The sequence below is a fragment of the Protopterus annectens genome, chromosome 12.part0 (genome assembly GCF_019279795.1).
Source record: "Protopterus annectens isolate FY-2018-M chromosome 12.part0, PAN1.0, whole genome shotgun sequence".
In the NCBI taxonomy this organism is placed as follows: domain Eukaryota; kingdom Metazoa; phylum Chordata; order Ceratodontiformes; family Protopteridae; genus Protopterus; species Protopterus annectens.
In genome coordinates, this window is record NC_056746.1 from 263,169,405 (window position 1) to 263,188,108 (window position 18,704).

Consider the following 18,704-nt stretch of genomic DNA (forward strand, 5'->3'; position numbering starts at 1 on the left):
GTTGCTGGCGCCATGTCAGACTCAAAGCCTGTCACAAGTGGTGTCCCACAGGGCTCAGTCCTGGACCCACTCTTGTTTGGCATCTACTTTTCGAAGTACAAGCAAACACAGAAGGGTTATGGCTGACAAAGTTTGCAGATGACTGCAAACTGGGCCATAGTAGAAAACACATCTGACACAGATATCCTTCAGAAGGGTCTCACAGAAACAGATAACTGGTGCCAGAGCCACGGCCTAAAGTTAAATGCCAAAAATGCATAGTCATACCCTTCGGGAAAAACAAGGTTACCCCTAGCTACCAAATAGGTGGCAATCCACTGAGCACAGAAGAAGTTATCAGGGACCTGGGAACCCAGGTTGATAGTAGTCTGTCATTCGACACCCATGTAGCTAAAGTAGTTAGGAAGACCTTCTACATTGCCCACCTTATCATGAAGGGATTCTCATCTAGATCAAGGGAGGTCATAGTCTCCCTTTACTCATCACTCATCAGACCAATGATTGAGTACAATGCCCCATTCGAATGTATCTTACCCGACACTTGCAGCAGCTGGAGAGGCCACAAAAGTTCCTCACCAAAAGGATAAAGGGTCTCAAAATCTGTCCTATGCTGCCCGACTGAAAGAACTCCAGCTCTATTCAGTCGCTACCGCTTGCTCAGAGGTGACCTTTGCCTAACATACAAGGCCATGTCAAACCCAGATTTGATGAATATGCTTCACCTCAAAAATCTAGATCCATCAGAGCCACAAGGGCGGAGACTTAAACCTCGACACGGCTATTAATAGGACGTGCTGGAGGGATAGATTCATCACCCAAAGACTCCCTATGCTGTGGAACAAAATCCCGGTACATGTGAGGCAGAGCACCTCGCTGGCCTTGTTCAAGAGAAATCTTGACCAATGGATGGGAGATCGCAGATATACCCCAGGGATTACCTCAGTGTCACTGCTCGACAGAGGCACAGCAAAATAACGGGTATAGTTCCCCATACTTAAGGGGTGGCGTAAGCCACAAAACGATGGGCTAGGCTTGCAAATGCCCTCGGGCAGATAGCCTAGTATGAACCTATGAACCTATGAACCTATGACTGTGTTATAACCTACATGTGACAGCACAGGCAGGATGTCTCTATGACTGTGTTATAACCTACATGTGACAGCACAGGCAGGATGTCTCTATGACTGTGTTATAACCTACATGTGACAGCACAGGCAGGATGTCTCTATGACTGTGTTATAACCTACATGTGACAGCACAGGCAGGATGTCTCCATCTGCTTCTGAATATATAACTCACCCAAAGCAGGCTTTCCAAATACATAGAGAGGGAATAGGTTAAGGTTAGGGCTTTAGACCAAAAATTCTCTGACCATGCCACAATCAGCCCTCACCTGAATGGGAATAAATGGACAGGGGCTGATCACAGCCAGATGGCTTGTAGGCATATGGTGGGGGAAGATCATACTATAGGAAACAGATGGAGCTTTACAGACATCATCAAGTATCCAGAAAAACTGCCCAGCCATGCTGCACTACTTTACCAACAGAATTTTATGCTCTAGAGAAAAATCACTAATCACGGTAACCAGATCAGTTAAAACTGCAGGTGACTCCCTTTATTCAAATAGCATAGCTAAACTATGGAACCACTTCCCTCTACCAAAGAAATTTATTCAAAATGCAAACTCATTTAAAACACAGCTAAAGCTTCACCTATAATACCATGGATCAGCTCCTGTGCATCTCCAGCATAAATGCCACTGTTATCTTTAGCTTGCCATATCATCAAGCCATTTCTCTTCACTCAGAATCCTATGCCCCACAAGCAGTCTTCACCAATACCTAGGTTTTACTAGCATCTGCCAACCATATACAGTACATAGTTTTGTGACACTGTTCAACCCCTCCTCTATGAGTGTATACCTATATATATATATATATATATATATATATATATATATATATATATATATATATATATATATATATATATATATATATATATATATATATATATATATATATATATATATATATGGGAACACTATATAATCCTGAAATTCTGGAATATCGAATTTCAGAATCCTGAGATTATAAAGCCAAAAGCTCAAAATTTCGAAACCTCAGAAGCGCGAATTTCAAAATCCCGAAGTCTGGAGATGTTGAAGTAGCGCTTCTGGTGTTGCAGTTTGTGAATGGATAGTTCAAGTAAGTATTTATGTGTAAGGATTTTGGTTAGGGGCTTTAATGTGTGTCAGTGTGTTTTGTTACTGTGATGTGTGTGTGTGTGTGAGGGGAATGTAGCTTGTATGGTGGTGTTGTGTGTTTGTCTGTATAGTGCAACCTTGGAGTTAGTATATTTAAGTAGGGGGGTGTGGGGGGTGCAAGTGTAAGTAGTGTAGGTTTGTGTGTTTGTGTTTGGGGGGAAAGTGTGTGTATGTGTGTGGTCGCGATTTTGAAATTTGCATTTCTGGGGTTTTGGGATTTTAAAGTTTCGGCTTTATGATCTCCAGATTCTGAAAATCGGTATTTCAGGATTTCGGGATTATAAAGTGAACCTACATATATATATATATATATATATATATATATATATATATATATATATATATATATATATATATATATATATATATATATATATATATATATATATATAAATTCACTTAATAATCTCGAAAGACTGAAATCTTGAATTTCAGTTTTTCGAGACCATGAAATCGAATCTACACAACACCAAAAGCCCAAAACCACAAAGAAAACATAGCAAACACCGGACACACATATTCCACAACACACACACACCACAAAATAAGCAAACAAAACAACACACATCCACAAACCTACATCACAAATAGGGGGCTGCACCCCCCCACACCTCCTCTACTTATATATACTAACTCCGAGATCGCACTAACAGAAAACAAAAGCAAACTCACACACACACATTCTACAGTCCCTCACAGACACACACACACACACACACACACACACACACACACACACACACACACACACACACACACACACACACACACACACACACACACACACACACACACACACATATCGGCACACTCACATACACTCAAACTCCCACCCAAAACCCTTATAAAGCACTCACTCACTCACTTACCTGAAATTACACCTAAATCCACACTCGGCACCGCACACTAACAACATAGAACCTTGGACATTACATAGCGTAAAACCATAACCGCAAATTTGAGATATTCGAATTCGCGATTATGCACTTTCGCTATTTCAAAACTTCAACTTTATAGTCTCAAGATATTCGACATTTCAGTATTTCAAGATTATAAAGTGTTTCCATATATACATATATAGGTTCATAGGTTCATAGGCTGGTACTAGGCTATCAGCCCTAGGGCCTATGCAAGCCTAGCCATAACAATTCCCTGAATATTTCTTCCCACAATATTTACTTCTCTGGACCCCTGTCTACCAGGGCAACTGACATGATCCCTGGGGTATATTTCCTATCTCCCATCCAATCATCAAGGTTCATTTTGAAGAGGGCCAATGAGGCGCTCTGCTTGACATGTATGGGCAGTCTATTCCAGAGTATGGGGAGTCTCTGGGTCAGGAACCTATCCCTCCAGCATGTTTTTTTCATTGTGATGACAAGGTTTAGATCCCTAGAGCATGTGGCTCTGAGGGATTGGGATTTCTTTAAGTGGAGCATGTCCAAAAGCTCAGGGTTTGACATGGCCTTGTATGTTAAGCAGAGTTCGCCTCTGATTAGACGATATGCCACAGAGTATAGCTGGAGTTTTTTAGAGGGTCAGCATATGGCATCTGCTTTAGGCCTGTGATTCTTTTAGTGAGGTATTTCTGTGGCCTTTCCAGCTGTTGCAGATGTCTTGTGAGGTACATACCAAACGGGGCATTATACTCTATAATGGGTCTGGGACAATGACCTCCTTTTTTTCTGGATGAAAAGCCCTTAGTGATGAGGTTTGCCACACAGAAGGATTTCCTGACTTGTGGCAATCTGGCTATCGAAAGTGAGACCACTGTCCACCTGTGTCCCTAAGTCTCTCATCACACTTTCGATGTTTAATATCCTGCCACCTATGTGGTAATTCATGGGTACATGTTTTTTTCCAAAGGGGATAACTATACATTTCTTGGCATTAAGCTTGAGCCCATGGCTCTGGCATCAGGCATCTGTTTCTGTAAGGAATCTGCTTTGTACCCCATCTAAGTATGGTATTAATGTTTTCTGGCTTACCTAGTTCCTTCTGCCATGTCCATTTCTTTCAATTTCTAAGCTCTAATCCAGTGATCTATTATCTATTTGACAAACCCAGTAATACACTTCTTCAATGCTCAATGTTCAACATTTATTAAATGTAAAAGCAGCTTTAATACTGTAATAGTTTTCTTTATTTCATGTAAGTGTAATCTAATTAGCAAACAAAAGTGTAATTGTTAATTACTTAATGTCTATTTGTGCATATTACTGAATGTCTGTTTAAAAATGTTTGTAATATGTTGGAACTTTTCTCCCAGGGCTTCTGCTGAAAAGATTTTTTTTTTTTTACTAAACCCAGTCGTACAAACCCGATAAACAAAAGCCTCCCTATCCTTACAGATGGCATCTACTGTAATAAGCTTGAAGTCCCAGTTGTGAAACCCGAAGTAAAATTCCATGACTATAATACTATCTGGCCATGGGTCCTTTTATCAGTGATGTTAATTCCTATTGTTTTCTACACTATGGGTATTAGTCAGTGTATCAAAGACTGTATCCCTTTAGGCACTCTCACCGCTTTTCATGCTCTTCTGTGTTTTATTGTATATTCTGTATATACTGCCTTTAAAACATATTACCTTGGTGCTTTTCTCACCACACTGCCAGCTATGTGGCATTTCTCAGTTTCGTATCTTGCTGCCTAGTTTAGCAGATTTCACCCAAATACTGAAATCTAGCATCTAGATGTTTTTTTTTTACAAGCCTAGAATACTGTATCAGAATACGCGTTCTGTGCATTCTTACTGTTATCCTGTCTTCCACAGCCAGTTACAGCAGTTTTATGGAAAGAAACATATAACAGTATTTTGGAGGATTTAATATACCACACATAATGATTTATAGGTTAGTACTAGGCTAACTGCCCTTTACGGCAATTTTTAAGCCTAGCCAATTACCTTATGTGAGAATCAAACCTTGCACCTTGTGTTCATAAGGTAAACACCTAAACCATTACACCAATCTCCCACCCCTAATATAATAACATAACGAGCTTAAAGCACAAGACTGTAGTACTAAGTAACAAGGACTGTCTGTTCTGTGAGTGGCAATTAATAACTAGCAATTACCAATAGACCTTTTCATCTCATTCTTGTCAGCAGACAAACTTAGAATTCTTTATGGTTATTCAATACAGTAGTGAGTAATGTATGCACAGAGGAGTGTTTAAAGCACATGAAACTTGGAAAAAATATATCCACTTCTGTGGTATGTTGAAACAGTATCATGGAGGTAGGGGAGAGCTGCATTAAAAGAATTAAATACACAAATATGGATATACGTTTACATAGTCGACAGAGTTCCAGTATTGTAACCAGTGAGTAAAGTGGAGATGATTCCTTTCTCTAAAATGAGAACAAAAATGTTGACTATACCAGTGAGGCGAGCAAGATGGGGAAGCGGATGATCCACCAGAATGCCATGTTATCATTCAGTGCCCAACACCTGCAGATAGAGAGAAAAACAGAGCACAAACTAAGGATATAATGTTTGAGCTGCACATCACGTAAAAGTGTCATGTTCTTACTAACTAAACACTGCAATGCCAATAACAATAAATACACAGAGCTCCAGGGAAAGTGATACTTTTGTCTACTTTATTTGCTTTGGGAATGTTACAGTCATTCCCAGAGGGACACCTTTGCACACGTGTGCAAGTGTGAAAGAACATGGATAATCTGCACTACTTCCTATTTCAGATAAATATCTTGGTAGGTGATTATATCTCTTGTGAGATTAGACGTACTCTGTCTCTGATTTTTATCATCTAATTCTGAAGCTTCACAGGTTTGCGGTGACAATATTTTTTAATTGTCAAAATAGCTTTCTCACAAAGTAGTGTGACATCAGAATTGAATATAAATATATAGAGTTTAGGGATAAAGCCTCACATATTTGTAATTAAGATTTTAATATGTAATAAGACATGACAGTTAATATACTTCAGTGAATTTTGTAGAGTTCTTGTTGTAATTCTGAAGACTGTATTTGTGATCCTTGGAATTAAAAGACTAACTTGGTGATTGTGGGGAAATGTACACTCTGCCAAAGGCTGTCATATCTCAGAGTGTGCCCCAATTCTGAGGTACAGTTAGCATGAACGTAGTATATAGTTGGAGAGGATGTAGTAGAAGCAGTTATTGTTGTTCTTCTTTCGGCTTTTCCCAGTTATGGCTCACCACAGTGGAATTCCAGTCCACTAATGATTGGCAGTAGATTTTTACAGTGCTGAGGTGCCAGCTCAATGCCCAACCTTCAACAAAGGCATGCCCATTCACACATGTCTTTCGAATTACACTCAGCTGTGGGAAGGACATGCAGACTCCACACAGAAGGCGCTCCAGCCGAGACTCAAATGGGAGAATCTCTTGCTGTGAGGCGACAACACTACCGCTACACCACCACGGCTTCAGAGTGGAAGCAGTTATTAAACTATGGAAAACTGATTCCAAAGATTTCAGTACCTTTTATTTTTCAGACGCTTTATTAAGCAGGCAGACTAAACAGTGATTCTGTCTAAAAGCAGGAAATGCACACATTTTTGTAAACAGATAACAAATGACATCCTACTCTGTCATAGCGAATGGCATTGTTAGTCCTTGTCAAAATGGAGTAGTCATAACTAGGCATGTGCTGTCATAATGTGTGACTTACCTGCATTTTCCAGTCATTTCAGTGCAGACTGTATGCATTAAACAGTTAGGAAAACAGTTTCTGATCACATCAGTTTGAGCTGTTTCTTCTCACTTTTCCTACTACATTAGCAGTTGCACTGTACGAGTTGATGAATGCCTGGTATTGCCTTGTTATCATGTGTGTCAGTCTGACTTGTAATTGCAGTTAGAAAAACATATACTAAAACTACAGATGCACCCAATATAGTCATGGCTAATAAATTACTCCTCTAAATATGTAATAGTCATAACATCTTACACGTTTACCCAAAGGGTAGTTGTTGCTCAACCCCATCTTTATCTTTTTTGCTATACTAAATAAGATACAAGTAGAACTAAGATACAATTTTGTCTTTTTTAAAAGACAGAACATTGAATAGCAAAATGCCATTTCAGCAATTTATTTGTCAGGTATCAAATACCAAATCACATTTCTCACATATATTAAAGAGTATTTGTTAAATATCAGTTTTCATCAAATGTTTTCATCATTAAAATTTTGTCAGTTAGACATGCACTTGTCAAAGGTGAAATCTTATCACTGACACCTGTGCTAATATAGAATTGTTTTGGATAGGTACCCTCTGAAAAAGTCTGATTTATCCCATCAGGTAATATGCAAATCGTAATTTGTGTGTAAACTTAGTTTGTTTGACTATATATGACGCCTTACTTAAGGTAAATCTTATAAACAAAAGCAAAATCTTTATACTCCTAAAATTTTCTATATAAAAGTGTAACTGTCTTTATGACACTAGAACAAAATATCTTTCGATAAATCCTTCTTCAAGTATTGTATTTCAAAATGCACCTTTACGCATGCCCGCGTATGTATATTCACAAATCCATTTACAACTCGCATTCTCCCTACGTTTTTCTTTTTTAGTGTATAATTCATTACTAGCTAATCCCATGTTCATATTTGTAATTACTAGGGATTAAGAATCATAGCTTTGACATATAAAGTAACACATGACAATCATTACTTGTTACTAATATTCATTTAAACAAAATCTGTAACACCCTATCAGTATTTTTATTTCCTTGGGTTCATCATCATTAACCATTAAATAATATACACATCATTTTGTAATAAATGAAGCCTGATTGGGTACAATTAAATAACTTTTGCTACTTGTTTTCACAGGTAAAATGAAACTTGTTATGATAACTACATCACAATAACCATGTCATTTTACGTTTAAAAATGATGCTTGAATAATGTCAGCTGTTGTGTAAAATTTGTATTTGATCATACACACATACTATGCATTGTATGGAAGCTGTCTGATAATGTCCCAGTCTAAAGAGATCATGCTGAGCTTTCAAAATAGCTTTGTTTCCTGTTGGTAGAATTCTAACAAAATATTTTGCTTTGTGAATGTATTTTAGTAAATCAGTTAATATTTAAGACAGTCATCGTCGACCCCCATTTTCCCATTTTTTTACATGGGATTGGGAGTGTCATATCAACATTAGCATATGTAACTAAGTCAACATTATACAACGACCCCCCCCCATTAATATTCCAAAACGTGCACACTGATTGGTCAGCGTGCACATTGTAAATCAGAGTTATACTAATGGAAAAAGGTCCGGTCGCTCGGACTTTTTCCATTAGTATAAGTCTTTTTTTACAGCAACGGAGAATGCAAGATCTCCGTTGCTTTTTACACACTGTCTCGCTATGTTAAACGAGTTTAACATAGCGAGACAGCTTTAAAAAAGTAACAAAGATCTTCCTATCTCCATTGCTTTTTTAAAGGTGTCTTGCTATGTTAAATGGGTTTAACATAGCAAGACAGCTTTAAAAAAAGAAACAGAGATTCTCCGTTGCTTTTTTTAAAGCTGTCTCGCTATGTTAAACTCCTTTAACATAGCTAGACAGTTTGTTAAAAGCAACGGAGATCTTGCTTTCTCCGTTGCTTTTTTTAAAGCTGTCTCGCTATGTTAAACTCCTTTAACATAGCGAGACAGTTTGTAAAAAGCAACGGAGATCTTGCTTTCTCCATTGCTTCCACCCACAGCTTTGATGTACTGCGTAAGCATGCGCATGCGCAGTACATCAGAACTGCCGCAGAATACCAGACAGCTGCGGAAGGGCAGCAAGGAGGCATTATACAATGCCATTATTTAAGAAAAGTAATTATTTTTTTCTTAAATAATATCATTGTATAATAGCAATAACCCACTTCTGGGTGTGGGTAATGCTGGATTTACCCACGGTTGTCTTTGTTTGGCCACTCGGGCTTTGCCCTCATGACCAAACCACACCAACTGTGGATAAATCCAGTATTACCATCTTTAAACTCCCAGATCTCCTCGTGACTGCTGTGTATCACTGGCTTGCTATCCTACACTCCTATTTTTATCGAAAACGTACTTGGATTACAAGCATTATTTTCTTGTTGCATTTCAATAAACTCTGGCATCCAGCTGAGTTGCGAGCTTCCTTTGTGGTGTGTTGGCAATTTTGTTTGGTTATTGGTTTCAATTCATTGCCTTCATCTCTCTTTTTTGGTTTTTTGTTTAAGGAGGCATTATACAATGCCATTATTTAAGAAAAGTAATTTTTTTTCTTAAATAATGTCATTGTATAATAGCAATAACCCACTTCTGGGTGTGGGTAATGCTGGATTTACCCACGGTTGTCTTTGTTTGGCCACTCGGGCTTTGCCCTCATGACCAAACCACACCAACTGTGGGTAAATCCAGTATTACCAACACCCAGGCATGGGTTATTGCTATAAGAGCCAATGTTTACACTGCCATGTGGCTAGACGTATTGTAAAATAAAAGCATCACGTCTCATACTCACTAGGTGATCACAGCACATTACACAGGGATATTCTCTAAAAGCAAAAAATACAAGCATTTTATAAAAGGATAACTAAAGACATCTTACTCTAACAGCAAATTATATTGTTAGTCTTTATCAACAAAGAGTGTCCCATTTTTTTCTTAGATGCCATCTTCTCATAATAAAGTATATATGCTTTGTTGGCTTACCAGTATTTTCCAGTACTTTTCATACAGACTATATGTACTAAAGCAGTTGGAAAAACAGTCTGTGATAGTATCACAATAAACTGGTTCTCATTTTTCATAATACATCAGCCCCGGTACTGTACAAACTAAGAAATGCCCTGTTATCCTATGTGTTAGTTGGACTTGTAATTACAGTTAAAAAACATACACTAAAAGTACAAAAGTACCCAATATTGTTATGGCTGACACAGCCCCATGTCAAAAAATAAATAAATAAATAATGGCTAGTTTTGCAGTTCATTGATTAACTGTCCAAACTAGATTTTATTTTTTGTGAGTCTCCAGCTTGTAATAGGGAGCCAGTTTTGTAGGGTGCTCATTAGGATGAAGCCAATCCATATATAAAGACATTTATAATGCAATACTACAGTGCTGTTATCAGCACTGAATTCTGTACTTGTATTTGACTTTAAGCATCAGGTTTCGTATTTTTTCAGCAGACAGCATACTTATTCCCTTAAAAGCTGACTCCCTGAGGGGGAAATCCTCATCTCTGTGGTCCTACTGGTGAATTCATCACTGACAGAATCTTCCATTTGGGGTTCCGCTGTTTCAATGCCATGATTCTGAACACTGGAAAATAATACTGGTTATCCATCCATCTACTTGTTTCCTATTTCTGCTGCCTGATGATTGTAAGTCCTTCTTGACAAGTCTGCCTTTTCTTTCCCCATTACGGATGTGAAGGTCAGCCAGGAGAGGCCATTGTTTAGGCAGCACTTGGGGGGGGGGGTATAGATTTTCTTTCTTTTGCACCCTGTCCCACTCGTGCACTTGACAAAGCTTCAGGAATGTGCAATGAGCTAACCGTAGAGGGTGCCCCCTCACTTCTGCAGTAGGTATTCCCTTCAAGCAGCCCTGTCCTTCCTCAAGAAGCATAAGCAGTTATTTCCCTGGTCTCCAACAGGGAAATGACATCTACTTATTGTGATCTCTACCATTGCAACCCTCTCCATCACTCTGGGAGAGGTGAGTGGACCATGCCTCATCACTCCTTCCCTTCCTCCCTCCCTGTCTGGCTCCACCAGTGCCAGAGCTTCTGATAGATCCTAGTCACCTAGGTCACAGTTAGGGCTCCAACCTCTGCTCCATGGATCTAGGTCCTCATGCATCCTTCTAGGAGTCATCAGTGATTATTAATCCTCCTTGGAATAGGCATTTGGTTCATAAGATGCTATCTTTACAAAATAATTGGGACTGTCTACCATTTGCCAGCCATGTGGACTGTGCTAATGCAAACTGTCCAGTACTAACACTTCTGGATGGCCTTTTATCTCTGTACTTAAATGATGTGCTGTCTACTTCTGTACATAAATATTTTATTTATTTTACCTTTGTTTACCGGGATAGTCCGACTGGATACATGTCCATTTTCAGCGGAGGCCTGTGGTGAAAAGCTCCAGAAACCCATTCAACAAGCTGTTACATTTTTACAGTTTAAACACACATAAACACAAATTAGAGCATTTTTACACGGATGTAAACAAACTCAAACAAACAGATGTACACAAACAAATTATTACATTTTTACACAGATGAAAAATTCTAGACAGTTTTTCAAGCATGATAGGGTATTAAATGCCTAGTAAGCTAACATGGTAGTAGATTCAAGGAGATCATTGGAATTACAAGTTAAGAAACAATAAAGTATAGGCAGAAGTCCTCCATGAGCACATGAGTGATTGTTAGAGTTAGTCTGGATTAGGACAAGGACATAGCCATCTTTTTTTAAAGTACTGAATCAGACCTTTCTTGAATTGAGGTAGAGAGAGTTCAGATGTAAGATTAGCAGGAAGAGAATTCCAAGTTTTTCCAGCAGAGTTAGCAAATAGAAATTCTCCAGCTGTTTTGTTGGATTTGACAGCTTGAACTAGTAGTCTTTCAGATGAGCGAAGTCCGCTAAGGTTACTGTAGGAGGTGATGAGGTTTTTTTAGTGCGGGTGTATTATCTGGTTGGTAGAGGATCTTATGTGCAACTATTAGTTAGTTAACCTGAAGTAGGTTAGGCAGTTCAAGCCATCCTAGTAGATTTAGCTTAAGACAGTGATGAGTTCTGTAGGCTGCATTGGTAGCAAATCTAGCAATGTGATTATAGCAGATAGAAAGTTTATTAAGGTCAGTTTTGCTGAGGTTTGTAAATAGAGGGGAAGCATAGAGGAGGGTGGAGAGTAGATGTGCATGAATAATTACAGTTCTGGCTAATGGCGTTAGGAAGGGCTTGATAAAGTTTTTTATTAACTGTTTTAATAGTTTTATTGATATGCAGATCAAACTTAAGGTTATTATCTACTATAACTCCTAAGAGTTTGGTTGAGGAATCTGGTGAAATAATGGTGCTGTTGTTGGATTTTAATGTAAAGGTTGTAGGGGAAGACCTGCGAATGGGGGAGAAAAGGAGTAGTTTGGTTTTATTAGGATTTAACATGAGACGATGGTTAAGGAGCCAATTTTCAACTGTGTTAAAAATATTTTGGGATAGAATCTGCAACTCTGTAGGTGAAGTGTCTGAGCATATTAAAGTGGAGTCATATGCATATTGAATGCGTGTTGCATTTGGGATGACCTTATACAAATCATTAATGAAAATGGAAAATAATAGTGGACCTAATATGGAGCCTTGGGGTACTCCAAGGGTGATGGGTAAAAGGGTAGATAGTTTGCTCTGCCATAGGACAGCCTGTTGTCTACCACTGAGATACAATTTAAACTATTGAATGGCCTGGTCTTCTAGGGAAATGGATTTCAAAGTGTTTATGAGTATTTGGTGGTTGATCATATCGAAGGCTTTCAAAAGATCGAGAAAGATAGCTGAGGAAAGTTTATTATTGTTTTGGTGCTGGTTAATGATGTTAGAGAAGGAGAGGAGGGCCAAGGTTGGACTATGGAATGGTCTAAACACATGTTGGATGTTGGCTAGGAGATTATTATGGACAAGATAGTTCAGGAGTTGATTACTGATGTATTTTTCCATAATTATAGCCAAGGGTGACAGAATAGCTATGGGTCTATAGTTTGACAGTTCAATTTCTTGTTTCAGTAAATCCAGTTGGGACCTTTTAAGTTCTGATTTAGAAACATCATTTTTGGCACTGGTAACTGGTTAGATGGACTGTGTGTTGATATGCAGAAATAACATTTGTTACCTTGTGCCATACTGGTGTGTGATTAGGTCTCCTAGCCTTCATAACTTGAAATGCTGGGCAAACATTTCTGTTAACCCATTTATGACTATATGCTGGGGAGCAGATGGGAAATGCTTGATTCCATTTTGTTTTCGAAAATTCTGAACTCTTTTGAGGCAAACTATACCTGGTTTCCCTAGCAATCTGTTATGACAGGCTGTTTTTTTGCAAATATTGCTCAGAACATTCAAATAGTCCTTCCAGAAGTGGTTAATTCTATGCAGATGACTTCTGGCCTCTAGGAAAGTGCATCCTTGTCAGTTAAGAATATAGAGTTGACAAACAGCTGTGTGTAATCAATATATAGATACACTGTCAGAGAGCTGTTATGGATTAATAGGCATGAAAGCATGCCTTTGGTGGCATATTTTTGATAATTTGATAAATGCTACAGCTTTTTCCACAGACTTCATTTCATTTGTCAGTATTTGTTCATGCAGTGAATGTACTTGTACAGCACTGAGGTGCCCATAATTCCCACTGTTTTGCTATGTAATGTAGAAGGACTTCACCACTTCTGTTCTACACAGTAAGGCTCTTTGACATACTGGCACTTACCCTCTTCTAGCTTCGAATACTACGTACAGTGTGTTATCACACTTTGACCATCTGTATATGAAACTCATACATTTTAGAAAGTACTGGATCATTTATGTTTTCCTTTTGGATGAGCACATTTGTAACATTTAATTTATATGCTATGCCAATGTAATTTATGTATTTATTTGACATTTGTCACAAGGTGTATTATTTGTTGACAAACCCACTAATAAATATATCTCTTCAAATGCTCAATGTTCAACACGTGCTAAATGCATAAATATATTTTATACTATAACAGTTGTTTATTTTTCATATGAATGTAATCTAATTAGTAAATGTATGTGTAATTATTAATGCATTTATTTAATGCCTGTTCATGCAATTACTGAACATCTGTTTAAAATCATTTAGAAAATGTTGCACCTTTTCTCCCCAGGCTTCCTGTGAAAAGATTTTTTGACTAAACCCAGTCAGACAAACCTGGTAAACAAAAGCAAAATAAAATAAATACAATAAAAATAATTATTTCAAAGTCAGTATTTTAGGAATGTGTGTCTAGGTAAAAAGAGAACAAAGGTGCAAACATGTACTGGTCATCAGTGGTAACTGTTTTTCCTGAATTAAAAATAAACACAAGGAGTTGTTGGTCTTTTACCTCCATGAACATTTCTCCATAAGGATATTGTCTGAAGTTATTTACCACTCTCCAGAGAAGGCTATGGGCTTTTCACACATTTTGGGCATAATTATCATTCAGCTTTCATCAGTGATCATGAAGGAAATGAAGTGGGTACTTCCGAATTATCCAGGAATGAAGGCAATAAATGGTGACAGTTCTCCAGGCTGGACCATCACACTGTAGTCTAATAGGGAAGGAAAGTTCAAACTATGTGAACCTTTCATTCAGTGTTAACACCTCTCTGGTTACCAGTCAGGGCTGTCTGCAGCTGCACAGCTGTTTTCATATGGACCCATCCCGTACCAGTGTGCTCAGTGAATGCAGAACTAAAAAGATTAGGACCCTACATTAGTAATTTACCAGTCCTAGGTATGACCTCAGCTATGGCACATTTGTAGACTTGGGTGCCTTCAGCACATTCTGTGTCCTGATTTTCTCTTCTGCAGTCTGTTAATTTGTCATTTAGATGCCCATAATAATAAGAAATCTCCTTCTTCAAAAACTCATACTTGTTTGTGTTTGGTCAAAGTTCATATTCCTTTAACTTATCCAGAACCATCTGAATATTAATCAAGGCATTTTTATCACGTCTGCTGTCACTGCAATATTGTCATGGTAGCATTACAAACTGGGAATGTCTTGAAATACTTGATCAACTGTCTTTTACCAAATGTGTAACACATATTATTCCAGTGATAATGTGATTAGACTGAAGCAAGACATCGTGAACATTCTTCTATCACTTTCCACAAGTATGTCTGTGACAAATCAATCTTTGTACAAAATTTCCTCACATTAAGAAAGCAGGAAATGACCACACTGCAAAGTAAAATACAGTGCACAGTACTTTGCAAAGGAGTTAATCATACCTTTGAACTTCCCTGCTCGAGAATTCTGGACAGAACCAGAAAAAATGTTGGGACAGTTTTCCAAAAATTAGGGATAGTTTTTAATTAACTTAAAAAGTTAATAGAACAGGTTTTGTATCAACATGCATTTTATGAACAATAAGAATTAATGTCTGGTATTACTGACTGACTGTAATCCTTGGGGATTTACCAGAAAATCAAACAGTTTAGGAGGGGCAGAATAAAAATATGAGGCAAAATCAGGGACAGTTGAAAGACATGAGGTTAACATTAACTTTACATTTACAGATATGAACATTTCCTGTATTAATTAGTACAGCTACTGTGGGTATGACCCCTCACTCCATTATACTCTGGAAAGTATTCTAGCGTCTTGCAGTTACTGAAAATTCATTCTCCACCTTGTGTCTTATTATATGGCATTTTATCAGACTTGTGACATTCAGAACTAGCATTTTGTTGTAGATTGTTTTTGCCTTCATGCCTTTCAGTTTCAGCATTTCTTTGGTAAGAACTTGTTCAACAAGATCCAGTAGTTTATTTTTTTTTTAACTGTGGTACGTCTGGAGTAATGTTTTGAAAGTGCATGCAATATCTTAATGGAATACCAATTTGAATTTTGTATATTGGTTTTCTGCCAAACAGTGCTGGTTTTCCCCTGTTACATATATTATACATCACTGTTAAGCTGATTTTACCTTCAGGAGACACTATTTCACTTGAACAAGTCTTCAATATACCTACATTTTATAGTGGCGTGTCTGAAACTATTTGCTATAGTTAGCAACAGAAATGATAAATAATTTCTGTGCCTATCAAATATTAATTTTAACTTTAGCTCAGCCACCTCTGTGACAGTCTGTGTGACTTTGCAGTTGCTATCAGCCATATTATGTAATTCAAAACACATTAAAACAAGCCATGCTTTTTCCAATTCTGCATCAGTTCTCATTGTTCCCAGAGCTGGTTTCTCTGTGTGTATTAATTACTTAATGTGCATTAGAGTTTTGCACCTATTTTTCTGCAGCTTGCTTTTATCATTTGCATTTTCCTAAATGCTTCCCTTCTGCATGCCAGAAATCATCATGTTGCAGTTAGGCAGTCCATTCATTCTCCAGTATTTAGGGTATTGATCAGGAAGACTATTTTCTTGGCCATCATCAGGGGTTCTTCTTATTGGGTCTATATTATAACATAGAATCTTACAAAGATTGAATGTTATAATATCGAACTCGTAATGTCAAACTCTGAAAACAGAGAAGGTGCAGGACACTGAATTCTTTCTCAGGGAAAGAATTCGGTGGGTCGTTGCTGTGGCTTTGCTGTTTTCGGCATTCGATATGTTGGAGCATTATGGTTTGGGTTTAGTAAGTGCGCGATTGTGTGTAGGTTAGGGTTAGGGGCAGGTTAGGTGAGTTAGGGTTAGGGAGCGGGTCAGTTAAGTGTGCAGTTGTGTGGACGTTAGTGTTAGGGCGCGGTTCAGGTAAGTGTGCGATTGTGTGTAGGTTAGGGGGTGGGTTAGGTGAGTTAGGGTTAGGGCGCGGGTCAGGTAAGTGTGCTGTTGTGTGTAGGTTAGGGTTAGGGGGCGGGTTAGGTGAGTTAGGGTTAGGGCGCGGGTGAGGTGAGTGCGCGATAGTGACGGACCTTAGGGTTAGGGTCGGGTAAAGGTAAGTGGGTAGCTAGTAGTGTATGTAAAGTTTAGTTTAGGTTTAGGTGTAGGATTTTAAGTGTATGTGTGCGGATTGCTGTTTTTTGTGTGTGTTTGTGTTGTGTATATGTTTCTTTGAATAGCGATTTGTTTTCCTGGGAAAAAAATTGCTATTCTGACTGTTCGATGTTTGTGGATTTCGGTGTTTAGGGTTCGATATTATAACATTCGATCTTTGTAGATTTTGATGTTATGATATAGACCCCCTCCTTATTATGGCCTTAACCCCACTGGCATCAGATAATATGCAAACTTACAGAAGTGAGAGCCTGAAGCCAGTGCCTTCCCTTGTGTGTTTGCATGTTCCCATACATGTCATGTACAGCATGCAGCCAGTGCCCTCCCTTGTCAGTGTGCATGTTCCCATACATTTCACGTAGGGCATGCAGCCAGTTCCCTCCATTGTGGGTGTGTGTGTCCCCATACATGTCACGTAGGGCATGCAGTAAGTGCCCTCCCTTGTGGGTGTGCATGTTCCCATACATGTCACATAGGGCATGCAGCCAGTGCCCTCCCTTGTGGGTGTGCATGTTCCTATACATGTCACATAGGGCATGCAGCCAGTGCCCTCCCTTGTGGGTGTGCATGTTCCTATACATGTCACATAGGGCATGCAGCAAGTTCCCTCCATTGTGGGTGTGCATGTTCCCATACATGTCACTAGGGCATGCAGCCAGTGCCCTCCCTTTTGGGTGTGCATGTTCCCATACATATCACATAGGGCACGCAGACAGTCCCCTCCCTTGTGGGTGTGCATGTTCCCATACATGTAAGTGGGTGTGCATGTTCCCATACATGTCACGTAGGGCATGGTGCCAGTGCCCTCCCTTGTGGGTGTGCATGTTCCCATGCATGTCACATAGGGCATGCAGTCAGTGCCCTTCCTTGTAGGTGTACATGTTCCCATATATGTCAGCAGGGCATGCAGCCAGTGCGCTCCCTTGTGGGTGTGCATATTCCCATACATATCACGTATGGCATTCAGCCAGTGCCCTCACTTGTGGGAGTGCATGTTCCCATACATGTCACATAGGGCATGCAGCCAGTGCCCTCCCTTGTGGGTGTGCATGTTCCTATACATGTCACATAGGGCATGCAGCCAGTGCCCTCTCTTGTGGGTATGTATGTTCCCATACATGTCACTAGGGCATGCAGCCAGTGCTCTTCCTTTTGGGTGTGCATGTTCCCATACATATCATGTAAGGCATGCAACCAGTCCCCTCCCTTGTGGGTGTGCATGTTCTCATACATGTCAGTGGGTGTGCATGTTCCCATACATGTCACGTAGGGCATGCAGTCGGTGCCCTCCATTGGGGGTGTGCATGTTCCCATACATGTCACACAGGGCATGCAGCCAGTGCCCTCCCTTGTGGGTGTGCATGTTCCCATACATGTCACGTAGGGCATGCAGCCAGTGCCCTCCCTTGTGGGAGTGCATGTTCCCATACATGTCACGTAGGGCATGCAGCCAGTGCCCTCCCTTGTGGGCATGCAGCCAGTGGCCTCCACATGTCACGTATGGCATGCAGCCAGTGCCCTCCCTTGTGGGAGTGCATGTTCCCATACATGTCACATAGGACATGCAGCCAGTGCCCTCCCTTGTGGGAGTTTATGCTCCCATACATGTCACGTAAAGGCTTCCACATGAATGCATCTTATCAGCACAAAGCACATGCCACTGGCCCAGGAGCTGCATGCTGAGCACCTGTCACTCAGGTAGGT

At 39.4% G+C, this 18,704-nt stretch overlaps 1 protein-coding gene across 1 annotated transcript in view; it reads right to left on the reverse strand.

Annotated features, from left to right (window-relative positions):
* Positions 1-18,704, reverse strand: part of LOC122816494 (glucagon receptor-like) — a 2,063,211-nt gene that overhangs the window by 199,952 nt on the left and 1,844,555 nt on the right. The window contains exon 12 of the mRNA XM_044089325.1: positions 5,655-5,724. Coding sequence (XP_043945260.1) covers positions 5,655-5,724 — 70 coding nt within the window. The remainder of the gene's footprint in view (positions 1-5,654; positions 5,725-18,704) is intronic.